This window comes from Melanotaenia boesemani, chromosome 19 (assembly GCF_017639745.1).
Source record: "Melanotaenia boesemani isolate fMelBoe1 chromosome 19, fMelBoe1.pri, whole genome shotgun sequence".
Lineage (NCBI taxonomy): Eukaryota > Metazoa > Chordata > Actinopteri > Atheriniformes > Melanotaeniidae > Melanotaenia > Melanotaenia boesemani.
This window is the reverse complement of record NC_055700.1, coordinates 8,128,617-8,150,345: the sequence shown is the minus strand read 5'-3', so window position 1 is coordinate 8,150,345 and position 21,729 is coordinate 8,128,617. Positions and strand designations below refer to the sequence as shown.

General features: G+C 36.4%; 2 protein-coding genes across 4 annotated transcripts; one reads left to right on the top strand and one right to left on the bottom strand.

Annotated features, from left to right (window-relative positions):
- The first annotated feature begins 4,465 nt into the window (after positions 1 to 4,465).
- ankra2 (ankyrin repeat, family A (RFXANK-like), 2) lies at positions 4,466 to 10,730 on the top strand. 2 transcript variants are annotated; one of them, XM_041969873.1, is made up of 10 exons: positions 4,466 to 4,556; positions 4,831 to 5,186; positions 5,308 to 5,466; positions 5,574 to 5,639; positions 6,576 to 6,673; positions 6,750 to 6,875; positions 7,467 to 7,588; positions 7,744 to 7,810; positions 7,964 to 8,044; positions 9,151 to 10,730. In XM_041969873.1, exons 2-10 carry the CDS (start codon positions 4,886 to 4,888, stop codon positions 9,160 to 9,162), a joined length of 1,032 nt encoding a protein of 343 aa, XP_041825807.1. In that variant the 5' UTR covers positions 4,466 to 4,556; positions 4,831 to 4,885; the 3' UTR covers positions 9,163 to 10,730. The 2 variants fall into 2 exon arrangements, with proteins under 2 accessions (XP_041825807.1, XP_041825808.1); XM_041969874.1 differs by lacking the exon at positions 7,467 to 7,588.
- Positions 10,731 to 11,802: 1,072 nt separating this feature from the next.
- Positions 11,803 to 17,084, bottom strand: btf3 (basic transcription factor 3). Of its 2 annotated transcripts, none has more exons than XM_041969876.1 (6): positions 17,000 to 17,084; positions 13,995 to 14,063; positions 13,620 to 13,733; positions 13,327 to 13,528; positions 13,175 to 13,231; positions 11,803 to 12,291 (listed from the first exon to the last, which is right to left on the bottom strand). In XM_041969876.1, exons 2-6 carry the CDS (start codon positions 14,061 to 14,063, stop codon positions 12,245 to 12,247), a joined length of 489 nt encoding a protein of 162 aa, XP_041825810.1. In that variant the 5' UTR covers positions 17,000 to 17,084; the 3' UTR covers positions 11,803 to 12,244. The 2 variants fall into 2 exon arrangements, with proteins under 2 accessions (XP_041825810.1, XP_041825809.1); XM_041969875.1 differs by having other exon boundaries at positions 16,937 to 17,064.
- Positions 17,085 to 21,729: the final 4,645 nt, after the last annotated feature.

The window sequence follows — 21,729 nt, the reverse complement described above, 5'->3', positions numbered from 1 at the left end:
GATTAACATTATTTAGAAAGAAGACCATTTCATTTCTCTGAAACACACACAGACTGGGACATAATGACCTCCATCTTGTTACTTTTCCATTTGAAACACTAAGACTTTATTGGAAATGTTAACCTTAACGAGTAATGAATATGTATACAGTTTGCCCACTCATAAGATGAATCAAAACACAGTCTTCCTAGAAGAAAATTTCATGAGTGGAATAAGTAGAACATAAAAGGTGTTCTTTTACAAGGCAATATTATGCCAAAAAGGGACATTTCCTACAGAGAACACTGAAATGGATGGTTTGTAGCTTAATCTTGTCTTCCTTTACTTAATAGCTTAACCATATTAAACATTTAAATAATTTGTGCTTAGTTTCTACACATCAAATAAAAAAATAATGATTCTTTTGCACTTAACTATTATTGACCAATCCCCTAACAAATCAAATCAGACCAAGCCTACAAGGAACAGACCTTAGACACAGAAAAGAGATGAGAGAAAATGGAGCATTAAAAACAGTTGAAACAAGGAAAAAGACATTTTTTCTTTTTACAGAGAATAAAATAGTAAGGAATATATTAATAATTTTTTCAGCGTACCTAGTCATAGCCGTATGTTAAGAAGCACTTATTCTGTTTGGTAAACATCAGTAATTATTTTTTTTTAATTAAAATATTGAAAGACAACATTTGCATTTTATTTTTGTACTGTAAAAGTTGCATTGAAGATTTTTCATTTAATAAAAAGAATAACTGTGAAGTGCTGCCAAGTTTACATGACCTCCTGACTTCTGCAGTCACAGATTATAAAAATGTGTCTAGTGTTTGGTTTGCAGTAACAGTTACTCTGCATCCTTATGCCCTTTAGCTGGTTAATCTTGTTCATAGTTTTAATTTGGATTATGATAATAGTTGTACACTGAGGCTAAATGTTTACACAGACTTATTATAATCATGAAAACTAAGAGGACTTTCCCACCAATTCAGCCCTCAGACTTATCAACACACTGATAAGAAGATTCAGTCGCAGCTGAAAGGCTACAACAACTGTCCAGCATTAATATGGTTACCATTCTCAGATCATTTCACCGTCCTCCGGCTAGTGTTATCTTGTTTAATTGGGGGAGTTAAAAGGATTATGGGCCGTTTGGGTGGAGCTAAGGCTAAATTATTTTCATGGCTGCAATTTTAACCTATGAGACAACAGCGCCATCTGCTGGCAGAAATTACTGCGACATGAATGGCCTTTTCCAAATAATGTTCAACGTAACATCATTTTAAGTAGCTAAGGTTTGACAGAACGATGTATTTTCTGTCAACAGTGTTGACGTTGGATGTGTGCTTGATATCAAGAAAAACAAACAATGAAGTTTTTGCATGCACTAAAACCACAGCTGCATGCAATCCATCTCCAGAATAATCCATCTGATTTGAAAGCTTTTTATGTCTAACCTTATTATAGATTAAAAAATAAAGAAAGAAAGAAATAAAATAATACTAATACTAATACTAATACTACTAATAATAATAATAATAAGAAGAAGAAGAAGAAGACGAAAAAGAAGAAAAAGAAACCTGATAACTTTTTGCTCCAACAAGGGGAAACAAAAACAGCTGAGATACTGAAGAACTGGAGGGGTGGTTGTTCCAGCACAGCTGCCATTAGGCTGTTTCAAACAGGGCAATTTCCCCCTGAAAATAAGATCCCCACACAAGCTAAGACAAACAGACAATGAATCACTGTCATTTTTAGAGAGAGAGAGAGAGAGAGAGAGAGAGAGAGAGAGAGAGAGAGAGAGAGAGAGAGAGAAAGAAAGAAAGAAAGAAAGAAAGAAAGAAAGAAAGAAAGAAAGAAAGAAAGAAAAGCCAAGTTACATGAGTCCACCTCTGCACTGGGGCAGATTGATTCTGTGCATTAATCAGCTGCCAACACTGGAGTGAAAGTAGGTTAAATATCTTGCCCAAGGACTCAATGAAAGATCAACTGGGATGAAGCAGGATTCCACCCACCAAACTTATGGTTATTGGATGACCTGTTCTACCACCTGAGCCCTAAAGATATGATTTAAGGCACACAGAGTCCATTAAAATGTATTAATGAGCGTTTGATTTATAATTATTAAGGAAATAATAAAGAAATAAAAAGATTTTTTGATTGACATCTGCTTATCCATCCATCCAATCTGAACCCACTTATTCCAATGCAGGATCACTGGTAAGAACCTTGAAAATTTTGGCTTTATGTCACTAGTTGAATTGTTAATACTACCAGAATTCAATAAAGTATTATTGTATACAATATAATATAATATTTATTATTAGCCATAGATAGTTTGTTGAGTTGGGTGAACTAAGGGCTCTTTCACATGTCTCCCAGCAAAACATAAAAGGAGGTGAAAACTTCTGCAGGATTATGTCCCAACCTCCATATCTACAATAAATTTTATTTTAAAGGAACTTGAAACTTCATTATTAAAGAAAAAATGAAGATATGTATTAACTCTGAACATGCACTGCCACATTTTCAAACATGAGCTCATCTCACATGGACAAGAAAGTCAGTGGACATGTAATCTGTGACAAAGTGGAGGTTGGGTTTTCCATGCCAAAGATAAGAACAACCATGCAGGCAGTTATAATGTATCATGAACAGCACAAAAGACCTGTGACAGAGTATTACCTACCGCCAATTGCATGGATGACCTCCAAATGTGTGCGTACCACTGATGCATATTGTATTATTCAGGAGATGAATGCTAGGATAAAGATATGCTACATGAAGGTGTCTTTTCTTGAGGGACCTTCACTTAATTAATTAGAGCAACCAGACCTCATTCTATATGAAAACAACATGGCTTCATGGCTTCTTAAAATCAAAAATATTGAAATTCAATTGTCTGGTTAACTTTCAAATAGCACAAATTGTATATAAAGCAATCCATAACCTGCTCCCTAATAATATTTTTAAATTATTTAAAATTTTTCACAGAGATGGTGGGTATGACTTGAGGGGAAAATTAAGTTTAAAACATCTGTGTGCTCGTACAACATTAAAAACGTTTTGTAGGGTATTTCTGTACTTGTAGTGAAGTTGTGAACAGAGTGAGTGGGGGGCTCAAGCAATGTCTAAGCATAAGCCAGTTTAAGAAACGGTACAAACACATCATTTTCACATGGTACATGGAAGAAGAAGGGTGTTGACAGTCATTGGCAGTTTACACTTATTGCTATATGTTTTTGTTTAATGTATATAATATGTAATGTATAGATATTATATTTATGCATAAGTCACAACCCCTGCTCTGGAGAGCTGCTTCTGATGCTGCAGGGAGGAAAGACCTGCGGTATCAGAAATCAGAAATATGTAAACTGTGTTTACATATTTATATACATGTTTACATTTAGATTTATATACTGTACATACTCACCCTGTCAGACCATATACTGTACATATTATTAACCCATCCTAGTTGCTAGGAGCAGTAGGCTGCCTGGTTGCAGCACACAGGGAGCAGTTTGGGGTTGAGGGCCTTGCTCTGGGGCCCATAGTGGTTTACCTTAGTTGCAAGCCTGGAGACTTGAACCCAGGTTCTCACCTCTGTAACCACAAGGCTACCCCACACACACACTAGGGAGGTGGGGACTAAAAAGATGGACTAATAAAGATTATTAATATAACAATAATAATAATAATAATAATAATAATAATAATAATAATAATAATAATTATTATTATTATTATTATTATTATTATTATTATTATTATTGTTATTATTATTATTATTATTATTATTATGTAAATACTATTATTAGTTGTATTTGTGAACATATTAAAAGACAAAGTGAATCGATTTAAAAGTTTTTGCTGTAAAATGGAATAAGGGGTAGGATTAATTAAGCTTGTGCTTCTTCCTACTCCTTTTCAAACAGATTGGCTACCAATGTTCCATGTAATATGTAATAATTTCATGTAATATGCTAATATGTTCTAAATAAACATTCATTCATTCATTCATTCATTCATTCATGCAAGTAGACTGGAGTGTGTGCTTTACACTGCCTGCACAAAATCCAGATCTGTATCCTGTTGAAAATGTATGGAACATCACAAAGAGGATAATCAGCTCATAACAACCACAGACTGTTGAGGAGCTGAAATCATGTTTTCAAAAAGAATATACAGATTCTTCTAGAAAAAACAAGCTTAAAAGAATTAAAAGAAAATGATAAAGAGATATGGTATTTCAAATGAAGAGAATCTTTCCTTACAACTGACTTTCTTAAACAGAAAGAAATTTTGCGCGAACCAACAATAACACAGATGATAACAAAATAGCACACTGCTATTTTAATACGATATTTCCTTTTCCATTGATTTATTTATTTAGAAGAGGATTTGTTTTGAGATCATACTGTAATGTCAAGGCGGAACCAAATAAAGGGAAGTTTAGATTTGGTACACCTACAAACCGACCAATTGCGCATGCGCAAATATATCAAAACACTGACAGAGGAGAGATGATTTTATGAGGTTGTGTGAACAAAGCAATTCTCTATCAAGTAAGGTTTCATTTGTTTTGTTTTATCAAACTAATTTCTGTCAACGACTGCGCCTATTTTAATGGTAAAAATATATTTTCCTGAGTCAGTTAGTTTGATTAACTGAAGGTTACGATAACAATAGCTACATAGCTAACTAGTAGCTAGTAGACGGTGGTACTATCGATTTATTAAAGTATATAGAGTTTGTACACATTTAATTAAAGTAATAATGACTCCAAGATGGTAGTAGATCTTTCTTTATATATTTTTCTTTACTCGATCGCTTCCTCAGGCGTGCAGTGGCTTCATTTTAATATTCGAACATTAGTTCAATAAACGACCTGAGGATGGACAACGTTACGGCGTCCGCAGCAGGGGGGACTACGGAGTGTCCTCTGGTCTCAGAAGACATGGAGGGAATCTGTGTGATGCCTGATTTGAGTACCATAAAGACTGAGCAGTCGGTGGGTGCAACCCCAGATGACACAAATCCTCAAAATGTGGCCATGGGCATCAAGTTCATTTTGCCCAACCGCTTTGATATGAATGTTTGCTCAAGATTTGTGAAATCACTCAACGAGGAAGACAGCAAGAACATCCAAGACCAGGTGAACTCTGATCTGGAAGTGGCTTCTGTTTTATTCAAAGGTAAGAAAAAGGAGGAATGTTGATAATCTTATTTCCAAATTGATAATCAAAGTGGTTTGTTTTTCACACACGTACAAAGTCGTTGTGAGTCTGTTTCCTAAAAATGTTTTCTTATTTACAGCTGAGTGCAATATCCAGACTTCACCCTCACCAGGCATACAAGTACGTCATGTTTACACACCATCCACCACCAAACATTTTTCTCCTATAAAACAGTCTACCACACTCACCAATAAACACAGAGGCAATGAAGTTTCCTCCACTCCTCTTTTGGTGCACTGTAAGTACCATCACTGTTTCCGTTTTCATTTTTAGTATGTTCAAAAGAATCTCAAAATAAATACAAATAATAAGTGAATGTTAAACATTAATTATTTTCCCTCTCAGCTTTATCTATTCATCAGCTGGCAGCCCAAGGAGAAATGGTGTTTTTGGCAAGCAGGATTGAACAAGGTAAGCAGTCTATCCAGGCTGTTAGTGGGGTTCAGTTCTTTATACTTATGCAGTTGTGACATATTTGATGCTGTTTGTGTTGCAGTAACAAGAGTTATTGAATTATTTAATTACTTTAACTAAAAAAAAAAAGTAATTGTTTTGTCATTTGTTTTATTTCACTGAATCTCACAGTTGGTTGTTGATTATTTGTCTTATCAGTAATCCAGAATTGCAGAATATCTAATTTATAATCAAATAATATGGAGAAAAGTGCCAAATTCTCATTGTTATAAATCCACATGGTATATCTAACTACGATAGGTAACTGAAAATTTAGAAAAATATTACATCAGTTACCTTTTGCATGTTACACATGACTGATGATGGTATGCTATAATAATAAAGGTAAAAAAAAAAAAAAAACAACTTGAACACGGGTCCTCCACCTTTCTTACCAGTAGGCCACTACTCCCCCCACACATATGTGCATATATTTACATTTATATGAGGAAGAAAGTAAATTGTTTTAAATATCACCTTGTGATTTAGAAATCATCCAGTGTGGGATTTCTGCAGTACTAGAGGATGCAGATTTTGGGCACTCGTTTTCAATGTCAGTTTCTGGACTTTTTCCATTCTTACACATTTTCAACTTTTGACATTTCATTTCACATAGTTAAAAGGCCAAAAGGGCTGGGGTTAAAGTAAAAGTATAGTGTGGAGTCTTTTTTCAGAGTGCATAGCATGAATTTTTCACCAGTCCTGCTCATGCTCAGGAGTCGTACTCCTACAGAGTAGCTGTTGTGACACGTGAGAGTCCTGACACTGCTGTCTTGAAACTGAAGAAATCCCCTCCCTAAATCATCAGGGTTTTTTTGTTTTTTATCTCATAGCATCCATGTGCAAGTGGAAATCAAATCTATTTTTGAGTTGTTTTGATATTTATTCCAACAGAGACTGTAATCAATCTCCAAGATGAGGAGGGTTTTACCCCGTTGATGTGGGCAGCTGCACATGGACAAATAGCTGTTGTTGAGTTTCTACTTCAGAATGTATGTAAAAAATACATCAGATCACATTGGTTTTTATGAAGAGAAAACAATTTCTTTATTTTAATTCTCACTGTAGGGTGCCGACCCCAACCTCCTGGCTAAAGGGAGGGAAAGTGCATTGTCCTTGGCCTGCAGTAAGGGGTACACAGATATTGTGAAGATGCTCATTGACTGTGGAGTGGATGTCAATGAATATGACTGGGTAAGAGTTTTTTCTTCGTCAATGGACATCTATTAATTTACTATAATGGAATTTATTCAGTGTTATGATTGCTGAAATATTGCACAGCAACTAGAAAAGGAGCATGTCAGCCTTCAGCCTTCGTCAGAAGATCAATTGTTACGTCCTCGTGCTCTAGGGGTAAGGAGGACGGAACACAAAGAGAGCCGAATACCAGAGTTAAACGAAAAGACAATTTATTTCAACAAAATGGGTCCAGACACCGCTCTGGTATCGGCCACACAAAACAAAACGAAATGGTTAATCAACTTAAAGTGTCCCGTTACAGGGTAACACAAGCACTATAATAATCAAAAGGGAATGTCCACAAAAAACAGGGTAATCAACTTAAAGTGTCCCGTTAAAGGGTATCACAAAAGACTAGGATAATAACCAAAAGAAAATGTCCACAAAACGGGAAACACGCACAAAGGCGGAATTAGATATACCAAACCAAACCAAAATGAACTTCACCTCACTCAGGGTAGGGAACACCACACACATCAACTTAAAGTCCTTAATGTTATTCTTTAACTCGCCAAATTCACACACAATAGTCCACAATTCTCTCAGCCTGGCAGGCATGTGTCCCACTGTCCACAGCTGCCCCGAATGATGCTGCTGATGAGGCTATGTAGGGCTCCAATGACGAACAGCCCGCCTTCCGATAACGAGCCGGCCAATCCAGGTGCCAGGTGAGGGGGTGGGACGGTGCCACATGATGCACCCTGTCAGTCAGCTCAGCTGTCACCAGGCTGCAGTCCTGCTGGTCGCCGAGCCGGCAAGCAGGCGGCCGTAACAATCAATGTAAACCTTAAACATTGCAGTTTTTATACCTTCTGGTTTTCAGAATGGAGGAGCGCCTCTCCTGTACGCTGTCCATGGCAACCATGTGCGCTGTGTTGAAATCTTGTTGGGTGAGAATAAAACTTTGAATGAGCATAACATTTGTGCTCAACAACCTCCATCACTTTGTGTTTGTTTTAAGAATAAGTAAAGCAGCTGCATCTATGAAGTTTTATCTAGTTCATCCAACATTAACATGTAAATTATGTTTTGGTGTCTTCCAGAAAGTGGTGCTGATCCTACCATTGAATCAGACTCTGGATTTAATGCAATGGATATGGCTGTGGCTATGGGCCATCGAAATGGTACACAAGACATACACACCCTCTGGCTGTATTTAGACAAAACACATGTAGACATTTACAGATTGTGAATCATTCAGATTTTTATTTGGTGGCGGGCACCCCATTGCCATGGCAACATGCGTTCAATTGACTTTTTTGCAAGTCTTGGGGTGTTACACGTGTGCCGAATGTCTTCTTCATACGTCAAAATAGACAATCGGGACCCAATTCATTTTTTTTTTTGTTTGTTTTGTTTGTTTTTTTTGTTTTTTGTTTTTGACTAGGTGGTGCTGTTGAGCCATTTTTCCATTGAAGTCTATGCAGACCTTAGATTATCGAAATTTTTGCCGGGCTTTATGTGTGTGCCAAATTTGACAACTTTTCACGGGTGTTTAAGGGGGGTCATATTTGCACTCAATATTCTTAGAAGAAGAAGAAGAAGAAACATTTTAACAACAATAGGGCAGTTCCATACTTCTTATGGCTCAGACCCTACTTATAATCTAAGAATGTTTTTCAAAACAAACTATAAAGCAACTATTATGGCCTCATTTGGCACTTTAAAATAACCACAGTGGACCAAAATACTGTGGCGAAGAATAATAATAGCTAGAATAATCATTGTCCCCAAAAGAACTGAGTCTTTTCTGCAGGTAGTCTGCTATAAAGTGCATCAGGTCTGTGAGTCCTGTCTGATTAATTGTGAACACCTAGTTTCCTGTAGGAGTTCTCTGTCTCAATGTGCGCCTGTGTAATTCCACTGCCAGCTTTTTGTTCTTTCTAAAATATTGATTTAAAGGAGGCAGAAAGGATTGGAGTTTATCCCATCATACATCACTGTGACAGGAGTGGGAGAGAAGTTGTTGACTTTTACTTTGCTGCTTCCAGTCACTTTTACTTTGTTGGAAGCAGTAAAGCAGAAGTGGCTTCTTAGATAAATACAGATAGCTTTTCTTTCTTTGATGGGAGTGAAGGGTGGCCTCATGGGAATGTAAATATTTTGATTAATATTCACTTTTTATATCCCATGAACGTACACTGCACCCAGCAAAACACCAGTACATCTCTTCCTCCCAAAATTACTACAGCTTTTTGTGTATTAAAACACACCATGTCCGTCTGTTTAGTTCAACAGGTGATGGAGGCACACTTACTGAAGCTACTGATGGGAATCAGAGAATGAACGTGGGGAGAGCAAATACCAGAAGGACATTGCTAGTTGCTGGACAATCATATCATGCCATGGAAACGGTCTGCAGGGATATTTAGCTCCTTTAGGAGATAATCCTACAGCATTGCATCATTTATTTATTTATTTTGTTGGCCTGATGCACATGAAGATTTGTGCTGTGAGTTTTTGATTATAATCCTCTTTCAAATTGTCATCCTTTGCACTTTTTTCTTACATACCTGGGCAGTTGAAGTGTAATCAGAACACACTGACAGATTCACTCACTGTTAAATAAACCATGAGGGTTTGTTGGTCCTCTTGCCATAATAATTTTCCCGTTCCCCTTTCCCACCTGTGTTTTTTCTAAACTGTTTACCAGAGTGCTAATGGTTTTTAAGGTTAAAATAATTTTATGTTACATGTTCAGTTTAGCCTCATAGTCGGGCAATTTGGTCTTCGTAGTGAACAAATCTCTGAGGCACACTATAAACTGTTTAATATATGACGCTGCCAAGCTGTTTGAGTATTTACTAAAAGAGCTTTGTTTGTTTGTACTGGATTTATTTATTTGAATAATTTAGACCGTTATGGGTCCATTGATGTTGAGATGTGTTGTGAATTTTAAAAGACCTCACACTGCAATTATATATCCCACAGGGACATTGGTGTTTGTGAGTTAGTTTTTTTAACAAGTGTATTTAGAAGGGACAGTGATTGTTAATGAAAATTACATGAAAGCATGTTATGTAAACACCCCGGATTTTAGTCAAAAGGGTAAATTTCATCCATTGTCCCTGTAGCAGTTGTACCAGTCATAATAAGTTATGTTAAAAAAAAATAACCACTTTGGTGTCAGTTGTCTTTCTGTAAAGATATTTCTCCAAGTGAGTGTGTGAAATCAGTGTTTATAGTTACTGAAATGAAGCTGCCATAGGCATTAATCTGTATAGCTGAACTAAAAGCTGGATAATACCATGTTTTTGTTTCACTAACAGTAATTTACTGTGGTATTCTACTAACCTACACTGAAAAGTGTTAGATTTTAAATAAAATGAAGAAACCTTGCAAATATAAATTAAAAATAAAAATATTAAACATAAGTTTATAAAATATATTAACATTTGTTTATGGGAACTTTGAGAGCTATCAGTCAGATAGTTCTGTGTGTTGTAGAGCTCAAATTTTATGCAGTTTTTTCAGTACTTTCACAAAAGGTACTGCTAGGAATTTAATTTCATGCTATAATTAACTAAAAATAAAATGGGTTGTGCACATTAGTCTTATGGGGACAATTCTGAAAATTGCTAATTACAGGTTAGCTGATTATCACAATGATGTTATGCTAGAGAAACGACTAACACTTATATTCCTTTAGATGTGTTGCAGTGTGAAAAATATATATTTTTATTGTATAGCAAGCAGTGCTTTTGTCCACAGCTTTGTGGATTATTATTCATCTAAATGTATTTAAATAATGTGAGAATAACTGATTCTGTAAATGGGGAATGCATAGATTATACCATCTCTAAAACACCCTAAATGTGTGCAGATGCATTTTTGGGAAGACGGTTTTGGTCATGCTCCTGTTAAAGTTTGTTGGGGTAAATTGTCCTGGTTTCATTTAAAGATTCTTTAATCCCTCTCACTTGAAATGTGTGTCAAGGAAGACACAAGGAGATGTAAGTTGAACCAATAAGCCTTTAACATATTAAGCACCAAGTGCAAATCTGTCTACTGCTTTTACTACTTCTACTCAGTTTACATGTGGGAAAATATTAGCAATGACTCAAAGCCAAAGAAGATCTCCATAAAAGGATATACATGTACTTCCTCACTAATAGCACCTTCAGTGGTTGTACGAATTAAATACTAAGTCTATTTTTAAAAAAGGTAGAACAGGTAAAGATGTGCAGAGTAAACTGTGGTTATGTAGCAGGCCACGGGAAGGAGGCTGGAGAGAAAGGGAAAGAAATGGAAAAAAAAAGGTTTCCAGTATTATAAAGGAGTAGCTTGAGCACAGCCAATCTACAGAGGGGTGTATAGTCTCATTGAAAGAAACTTCATAAGTGGAAAGTGGACCTTTCTGCAAATCTGTGGAAAACAGGATTTTATGTTTTTTTTTCCTAACTTTATTCCCAACTCAACAGTTTTCATGCTGCCTGTAAACATAAAAATTGACCTTTTAAGTTTAGGCAGCTTTTCACCAGCCAAGAACACAGCAGGAGGCCATAGCTGGAACTTCAACAGACGGTTGTCTTTAAAAAAAATCCTAATTAAGAATGAAGCAATGTTAAAATATTGAATCCTTCAATTTTTTAATAAGTTTTTCAACAAGTGTCAGTGGAGGATTTGAGGATGTGTAGAAAGCACGTTTATTCCAACATGTTAAAATATTCCTGTTGATCAGATTATTAAAAAGGTTTAAATTAACCCTGTTGATCAGATTAAAAATGAAAACTGATCAGACCAGTCTGATCTGATTAAGATGTTTACACTATATTTTTTTTATTCTGATTGGACTTTCAATCTCACTAAAAGTGGTCATCTTGTGTTTCAGGTGTGGATATATAACTTATGAAGAAAAAAAAAAAAAAACGTGGCCGTTTGCTGACAGTAGCAAAGGTTTATTCCAGATATGGTGGTTTTAGGGAGGCCACAAAATTAAGGTTCAGTAACAGAGGAAACAGATGTACAGCAGGGGCCTGGAGCAACACATTTTACACAATCTCTCTAACTGGACATAAAGACCAAAGCACAAGTATCTGGAACATCTTGTGGCAAAGAAGAGGTGGAATGAGTATTCAAATACACCAAAATACTGCTACACCAGTTATAATAAATCAGAGTACCACTCTACAAATGTACTTAAAAAAACATAAATCCACTTAAGAGTTTGTACGTAATTTGCTCAGGTGTTTCACACATTACAGAATGCTCACAGCCAAAAAGTTGCCACATTACTCAACCTCTCGTTTTAACTGTTAACTTTCCACCGCTTAACATTTCATGCTCCACATGGTGCTGTCAAGTTCTGACACTTCCCATTTCCTCTAGTTGGCCTCATCCTTGGACGCTTCATCGAAATTCTCCACCAGATCTGAAACAACAAAAGATTTAGCCGTGAATTGACTGAGTGGGGGTAAAAAAGTCATATCCATCTGCACAAACCAGTCTCAATGGTGCCAGAGCACAATTCAGGAAAAGTGTGTTTATCTGAAACATGATACTTTGTGTAACACACTCCCAATTCTAGGCTCATCCCTCCCACTCCCATACAGAGTGCAATGTGCTGGACACATGAGGCCCTCACAACTACTGGGAGCAGCTGTGAAAATTGTGGCAAAGAGCATCAAAAAGTTGGCTTCAATTACTCTGAAATGTGAGAGATCTGTCTGTCCAAGTCCATGTCTCAGAGGGTCGAGGGTTAAAATGGAAACAATTCAAAAGGTCTGGGTAAACATGTTCCCTTTGGTGGGAGAACAAAAAGGAAACAACGTGATGGCAATGGCTGTTAACCCCTGTGCCATCAACTGCTCCAATTGCTGAATACATGTGTAATCGTTTGTTGCATTAGTAAAGACTCGGGTTAGAAGGAGAGAAGTCCTGGGAAAAGCTCAGATTATTCTAATGGCAACCTCATGTGTTTGCTCCATTTTCTCTACAAAGAAAAGCAAACTGAACTGTACAATCATATAAACAATGAACTTGAGATTCAAACAAAACTCCACATTGCACATCATTAAAACTGATGAATCCCCTTCATGTGACCCCTCTCACAAGCTTCACAAGCCAAAAGAAAAGCAAACCTGCCACGTTTATTTGACTGGGAAAAGGAAAAGAAAAAAAAAATCCTACAGCAGCGATCAAAAAGTGTGAACAACTATTACCAAATAAGACCAGTTGGATGGCAGTAAAGCAGACAAGCTTTTATTTTGAATGGCGGGACAGACTGCTGTAAGAATAAAAAAAAAAGCTCTGACCTGGAACATCATCATCTTCCTCTTCTACTGCTGCAATCGGCGCTTTTCCATCTGCAGCTGTAGGAGCAGAAAAAGGTAAAACTTCTCTCTATACACATCTGACTAAACAGAAAATACAGTTATCAGCAACTTTACAAGTTAGGGGTACTGACCCTGTTTGGGCAGGGCCTCTGCGAGTCTCCTGAGGCTCGTCAGGCTGTCGGCTCCCAACTGGTTCAGGATGCCAGGCAGCATCTCGGTCAGCTGCTTGGTCTCAGCGTGGCCAGTGATGGTGAAGGTGTTGGCTGCCAGGGAAGCCTGGACTTTGGGATTGTTGAAGTGGATGACTGTTCCTTGATTTGTAAACATGTTAACCTAAAACATGACAAATTCTTAAAATGTTAGCAATAAAATGAAAGACAGTGTTTGCACAGACTCAAAATCTAAGAAGAAGCTTTACACCTACCTCTTCGATACCAGAGATATTGTTCACACCGAGTTTCTTTAAGGAGAACTGGAGCTTCTTGTCATCTGCAGTTGCGGTTCTGTGTACAACCTTCTTCTTTCTGCGAGCACTACCCTGTAGAGACAGAAAACATGTAAAATGACAACGCTTTAATAGTATGCATCATGTCCTGTTCCAAGCATAACCTGCAGGCTGAATATGGGACTTTTAACCCCAAGTCTGTAGTTCCAAGAGTTTTTTTATTCTAAGACTAGTCGTTTCACTGCTGCAGAAGTTGTTGAGGGTCCACTCCCAAATGCACACCTTGATCCAAAATCAATCCAAAAGCACTGGGAAAACATAACTCTAAAATATAGCATTTCTTTTAACAATTACCTTTCCGCCGATACGGACTTGCGCTTGTAATTTAGCAAGTTTTTCTTGATTCATAATTGCTTCTTTCATCTGGAAAAGAAAGACACATCACAGTCAGTGCCACAAGCACATCTGCTCTATTTTTAAGCCAACTATAAATTGGATGGCAACAAGTTAAAAAAAAGACAGCAAAACATTTTACACATGGATAAAATTTATTGTGGAAGTTGAAAATGCAGCATGATGTAGTAACCATAGTAACCAAGACAAAATTCACACCATGCAGCTGAAAAGGGGAAACTGTCAGCCTTGAATTCAAACACTAATATCCTCAGAGTTTCAAAATATAAATATTACCCCCTTTTTCTTGACACTATAAACTAACATGCATAACCCGTTATTTGAGTTTAATTAGTCAAAAGGATTGTTATAAGAGTGCAAGGATGCAATGATCACACTGTCAAGTATGAATGTCAGCAGATATTGTAACTCTCAAACCTCCACAGCTCCTTATCTCAATTGCTATTTATAAACTAAGCTTTGTTTTTGTTTTAAGTAACTACCACACATTTACTGTGACTCATTTCTTTTATTTACCCATTGGAAGATTTGGCCATTGGCCAGTACAAACAAGTTCTAAGTTACTGAAATATCTCACCCAGATGACAAATATTCACACAGTAAGTGTGCAAAGAAAAATGGAAAGTAAAATAAATAAAAATAAAAAGACATCTTTAAGGCATTTGCAGGAGTGATATTAATAATTTATGATGAAGATATCATACAAATAAAGAGTTGTACCATCAAGTAGTGTTAGGAGAATTACACAGCCATTTATTTGGGTTTAACTAGCATAATTTTTCTATTATTTAACAGTAAAACAAATAGGTGCCAAATTAAGCCAAAACTCAACACACCAGGCAAGTGGGTCGGCTGGAAAAAAATCTGCAAAAGACTGAAGACAACAATGGCATAAGCCCTGCAGGCCACAGTCTTTCTGCATTTACTACCCAAAGTAAAGAATGTCTCCAGCTCTGCTGCTTTTAATCATGTGTGTCCTAAAAGATTTAGGCATGCAAAGATATATTACATCTTAGCTTACATATAAGCTCCTCTGAGAAATATGTCTTCCAACCTCTGATGACAAGGTCAAACTGTTGACAGGTCAGAGGTGACTTCATCATCTTGTTGCATGAGTAATGTCATACTGACCAATAAAGCATTTTAGGGGTTGAGATTTTGTGATGGTTTAGATTATTGTACCTGTATTTTGCTAAATATACTGAATTTTAGAGATGAACAGACGTGCATTCAATATTACAGGCTGTATGAACAGCTTTGAAGCATGTTAAAACCATTTTTTACAACTCACTAAAGGTACCATCCTCAAAATTATATTCTCCCACTTGCTGTTTTAATGCCGGTGGTCTCCCACAGGTTGTTATACCACAATCACACAATTTCAATCATTTTAATTCCAACCAAACTATTCAGCAACCTCTTTAACATCATGAATAAATAAATTAAATACTATTGAGATAGAGCTGCTTAAAGATTCTTAAAGAAAACACACATAAATTTTAATGATACAGCAGCAGCACGACTTCCCAGAAGAAGGACCTCCAAAGGGTTGTCAACACTGCCCAAAAAATCATTGCCTACCCTCTCCCCACACTGGAGGAACTCCACAGTACCCACTGCCTCAGAGTATCCTCAGTGATGCATCCCATCCTGGACACAATCGTTCTGAACTGTTTTCCTCGATTCTGAAGCTTTAAAATAAGGACAGGCTTAAAAACAGCTTTTGTCCTACTGCAATAAATGTTCTAAATGCTACTAAAACATAATGTGCAATATGCATGTGTGTAAAAACAGTATGTATGTATGTATGTATGTGTGTGTGTATATATACACACACACACACACACACACACACACACACACACACACACACACACACACACGTATGTTGTATGTATTTATGAAAGTGTGTTTATGGTTGAATGCAGAATGTTGATTGTGTTTTATTATGAATATATGTATTATGAATGACTGCATCATTGAGGCACCTTGAGTCTTGCATTTTAAATGTTGTTGTATTGTACAATAACAAATATCCAAGATTAAATATTACAGGAAAATCAAATAACAAAGCCATCTGACCCTCTAACATAAGAGGACAAGGGTTCAGTTTGTTTTGTTTTTCCTTCCTTTGTCACCCTATTTTAGATTCTTGCCCCTCACATTCCAACATTTACCAGCATATTTTCCTTTACCTGATACTACATAACTGTAACAGTTTTATTTTCCATTTGATGTAAAATCTTTCATTAATATTTGCTCGTTACTAATTAAATGTCCACTATTATCTGAGTAAAATTTGAATATCAGCTCACTAATTTGGCAGAAAAACTAACAACTTGGTCTCATAATGTTCAGAGAAAAAAAAAGGAGAAACCAAGCGAGGTTAAAGAAGAATAAACGCCCCTTTTATAGGTAGGGAGTAACACCAGCGGCGTGGGTGTGGTAGTGAACGATAAGCTTTTTTTAAGCGGGTGTATGATATTTAAAAGGACATATCAGTGTCCTTATTAGTTTAGTTGCTACCAAAAGCTAAAGTATATCTTCGGTGTATGTTGAGAACGAGCAAAGACTGACTTGTAATAAAAAATAAATAAACAAAACATTTCACTTGAGTTTAGTAAGACAAACTGAATAAGCCAAGGGAACCGCAGTTAACTTTGGGATGATGTTAGATGACTCTCAAACCAAAACGAGGTGTGGTTAAGCTTATGTACAATAACTTGCATGCTAACTTTGACTAGCTGCTCGGCTAACTGGCAGCTTGTGGGTGTACGGCCTGTCACTCACAGCCCCTCACGCTGCCACACAAAACCGTCAGTAGCGTTAGCTTCAAACACCGGCGGATTTCAGCCATCCAGTCGAGAAAGGCTTTCGTTTACCTCTTGCCGTCGGATCAGGGGGCAACAGTGCAGGGAAGAATGAATTTAAAGCTCCTCACTGACCTGTAAACTAACAGCAGACACATGCGGGGAGCAAGATGGAAGCGAGAGAGAAGGGAGGAAGTGACGCACAGCAATAAGTGCGACGTGAAATGGGTCTTTCCTGCCCCGAGTTTAGCTTTGCAGGTTTAAAGCAGCGGGACAGATTAGAATTGACCCGGGGGTACAACATGAAAAAACATGAAAAGTATAATACGCCAACATTTCATATAAAGGTTATAACAACAAAAATTAAATTTAACAACATTTTAGAAAGTGAAATCATAGCACAAAGTCAAAGCACATTTCAGAAAAAAAAACAAAACAATACAAACCTCTGAACAAACAAAATAATGACCAATAACAATAGTTCATCACTTGAGAAAATCCACAAATGCAGGCACAATGTTAGAAAACAACAATAAAACTGAAAACACACAACACAACATAGGCTAATTAAAAAGACAGCTATTTGAAAATAGAAGTTAGCTTCTGCATTTCCTGTTGAACATGTGAAGAGGTTATCAGTCAAATTAGGAAGCACAAAAGTATCTCAGACAGCAACTAAACAAAAAAACAAAACAAAAAAAAAGCCTGTGTCTGTCAAGCAATATGTTTTTCACGTTTTTGCTTCTGACTCACTTTGATGTCACACTGAAATTTATAATGCACATTCCTAAGCAGTCGGTGTCCTACAGCATCCCAGGGCTAAAAAACAATACTTCACATCTTGTTTTCCAGCCCAGAGCATCACATGACGGCTTTATTTAGCTTTATGGCACCATGCAAGCAACTGGTTATCAACATACTGACTGATGTGTGACAGACACCATGACTGATTCAGTAAAGAATTGCAAGAGGGACCTTATCAGAGGAAGCAAGAAAAAGATAAAGTTACAGAGCAAGAGATGAGACAAGAATGAAACATCAGACTGGCTTTTACTCACTGGAGAGACCTCAGAGAAGAAAAAGGATGTAAGACAGATATCAAATCAGCCTTTGCTAGTTCAGTAGCAGTTCAGTTAAAGTATAAATGTGATAAGCTATGAAAACTTTATTATTGTATGACAGAGCCTTTGAATAATTGTGCCTTGCTGAGTTAACTGCTCTTGTCGGTTTCTCGACCTTCAACAGGAAGTGAGTTTTATTCCAGAGCAGGTGTAGATGCAGGTCCATGATGTGCAGATGATATAGCCTGGAAAGAGAGATTATTGGTTGCTGCAGTAAATATTGTATTCAGATTTCTATTGACAGGTCATTTCTGAATAGACAAAGATGGATTATAGTCCAGTAGATAATCAGATAATAAGATTGGTTGGAACCTTAGATTATTGGAAGGCTTTCATATGTGAATGTCTGTAGACAGAAAGCCGAATTTTAAGTGCCTAATTCCCCTTGAAATAATCTGCTAAACGATCAGTAACCCAGCTTGAGGAACACAAATCAGAACATAGCTAACTTTTACTTTCAGTTCTTCAGTTTAACCTCTGAGTATGATGGTAAAATGAGATATAAAAACTTGTGAGACTTTTCGATGTGTGTTTTTCGATCAGGACTTCTTTACTTTAATGACCATATTTATCCACTCTCAGATATCCAAAAGCATTGATAGAAGTATTGGCCAGAATCAGGGTGCTGAAACTGAACTATCTCCATTTCTTGTCCAAATTTAGGTCACCATAAGTGATCCATTGTAGGTTTAAATGTGGCTTAATGTATTATTTCTGGACCCAAACTGGTCCAAATCCACTTACGTAACACCAAATTAAAACAGGTAACTAACGCAGCACATGAGCCAGAATACAATCGAGTGGCATTTACCCTAAACCTAACCTTTATCTGGCCCATTTTAACTCACAGGCAATCCTCAAAAAGAGGACAGTTTAAGCCAAAAACAAAAAACACCCTTTGTGCAGTTATGAGAAAACTAAATGAGCTAGAGGTCACCTGATGAAGGTTTGTTTCAGATTCACCACTGAGTGGCTGTAAATCAGGAATTGGGACATTAGTGCACATTATTTTGTATTAACCCATTATATAAGTGTATTAGCATTTGCAGTGCAATGCTGGCATACAGTATTGGCTGTTCTGCATTTTTATGCCAATTTGTAATAATTAAAGTTTTTTATTATAAATTTTGAAAATGTTTATTAAAATTAAAAACTAATTTGTGATACAAACGAGTTGTTATGTTATGTAAGTTGGTAGGTAGGGGTTGCGTCATTTAGCCTACTTTTAAATAAGGTTTTCCTTCTTTTTTTATTTTATTTTTTTTATACCAAATGAGTTCAATTTACTATGAAAAGGTAATTATTTTTTATTTACTTGTCTAAGTAACTTTTTGTGTTGTCCTGTGGATAAATCCTCACAGACTTAGGTTCTTGCAAGTATATGAAATCACAACATCAGCATCACAAAATGCACAAACATTGACAAATCTCGGGCCTGAAGACCTCAGACAATTTAATACATGATAAAGCAATTTTTATTGTTTGCCATCAATTTCCTATGTATAGTTTTTCTTTTCTTTTCTCTTCTTTTCTTTTCTTTCTTTTCTTTTCTTTTCTTTTCTTTTCTCTTCTTTTCTTTTCTTTTCTTTTCTTCAGTGAGTTAAATTGTGTGATAGTTTACATTCACAAATGAAATTTCAAATATTTTGGGGATATTTTGTCTTTACTTGACTTGAGACCCTATGTTCAAGATTAACATGTCTTAATTGCTAATTTAAAAAAGAGAAAGATAAAGAAACCCATTCCAAAAATAAACTACGTTTCATTCAGCCACTTGTACGGAAGAAAAATGATGCAATGCGCACAGCTCTGTCTTACTTCCTACTGAATGCGCTTTAAAAAGTTGCACATCGCCTTTATCAATATGGCTAAAACTCTAGTAATATTGTAGAATTTTATTCTTAATGATAGTCGTAATTCAAGACAAATGGTTTAACTTTTTTTTATCCAAAATAAATAGCATAAATAAATGGATAAATAAATAAAATAAACCTTTACATGACAAGTTGTTTTTTTCATGTAATGTTTTTTCTAAGTGAAAGAACATTTTTTTCTTCACTTTTGCACTAACACGTTATATTTCTATTTCTGTTGTCTGTAGAGTCCTTGTTTTATATCTGCAACTGTTATTTTTTTTAAATACTGTATGTTTTGTTTTAGTTTTTTTGTTTTTTGGTTGGTTGGTTTTCGTGTGTATCTCTCTCAACTCTCTCTTTCTCTCTTTCTCTCTCTCTCTCTCTCTCTCTCTCTCTCTCTCTCTCTCTCTCTCTCTCTCTCTCTCTCTGTGTGTGTGTGTGTGTGTGTGTGTGTGTGTGTGTGTGTGTTAGAAAAATGACTAATTGTAAATAAAGTATGGCTCCAGATCGTTTTTGCGAAGGCAAGGGACCGCAAGGTTAACTGATGCTATTTTATCGTCCCTCTGTACCATCACTAACGTTGGTTTACAGACAAGTTTCTATACTTATAGGCTTCAGATAAAGGTCAGGATGAGACATTATTTATTCTGTGAAAAGCATAGTTAAATTGGGGGAGTTCGTCATTCATGTTGTGACAGAGATGATAGACTACATTGTTTTGGCTGATAAGTGCGACATATCACCGCTAGATGGCGTTGTAGAAAAGGGCCCATAAAAAAAGTTCTAAAGAGGACGCAGCACCTGAAAGATATCAGCTAACAGCTCAAAGTCTAAGTGTGTCTTTTTGTCTATAAAGCAGCTTTATTAATAACAGATGCCTGTCCATTTCTTTTCATGAAAAAAATATAAGACACGGATCATGTTTTCTTCTTCTTTCCGTAACTTCATTAAAGTGAGAAGAGCACAAATGCGTAGGCTATTCTCTTTGATTCAGTTTGATCAAATTCAGAAGTAGATTCTAATCCTTTACTAGACCGAGAAAGAGTTCAAACTGAAAAATGTCACTCTGAATGAGAAGTTGAGCTGCAGAAGGATTATTCTTCCCAAAACGCCACTCAGAGTCAAACCTAAATTTATACAAAGCGTTTTTTAAACAAAGTGTGGGTTTTAAAGACTTAACTTACGTTAATATTTTAGGGCTAATTCGATAACACTATTAATCATAACCCGCCCAAAAGTCAGTTTTCATAAACACTTCAAAATTTATTCTGAAATTATATAAATTTCATTTCAATATACTTTTTAATTGGCTTACCCACATTCTGCAATCTTTCCTTGTCATCTAAACAGATTGTCATATTTTTGCTGATGTGGTTAGGCTACAGAAAAAAGAAAAAAAAAATCTATTTTTCCTAAGATTTGTCAAACAAAACAAACTGCCTAAAAGATTAATTCCACTGCTAAAATGAAGAGAAATGTCCACACATACACTCACACAGCATCACGCTCCAGACGCTGCGCGGCAAAGGCCTTGTATGTGGGGCTTGCATGCTCTGCATGACCCGTGACTGATTCGAGTTAACAGCTGACTCTTTTCCATTACAAATGGCTCGCGGATAATCTAGAGAACTACCGGATCACGCAAACTGAGCTGCCTGGATGTGGTGGACCGCACCCTGGCAGTGGGCTGTTTTATAAGGCGTTATGCCCCCATCACATCCTGCCCCCAAATAGCCTAATAATAATCCTATAATTAAAATTGTTTATCAGATTTTTTTAAACCCAAACACTTCGGGGTTTGTTGTAAACTTATAACTAAAAAGTACATGTCCTGTGCCCTTTATCGCACAATGGTGGTTTACGTAAATATTCTTGATGACTAACTAAA

Coding starts and splice junctions, on each gene's coding strand:
- ankra2 (XM_041969873.1), top strand. CDS start 4,886: ATGGACAACGTTACGGCGTCCGCAGCAGGGGGGACTACGGAGTGTCCT. Junction 6,876..7,466: donor ATGTCAATGAATATGACTGG/GTAAGAGTTTTT, acceptor CAATTCTCTCAG/CCTGGCAGGCATGTGTCCCA. Junction 7,811..7,963: donor CTGTGTTGAAATCTTGTTGG/GTGAGAATAAAA, acceptor GGTGTCTTCCAG/AAAGTGGTGCTGATCCTACC.
- btf3 (XM_041969876.1), bottom strand. CDS start 14,063: ATGAAAGAAGCAATTATGAATCAAGAAAAACTTGCTAAATTACAAGCG. Junction 13,529..13,619: donor ATATCTCTGGTATCGAAGAG/GTAGGTGTAAAG, acceptor GTCATGTTTTAG/GTTAACATGTTTACAAATCA. Junction 12,292..13,174: donor GGAAGATGATGATGTTCCAG/GTCAGAGCTTTT, acceptor TTGTTGTTTCAG/ATCTGGTGGAGAATTTCGAT.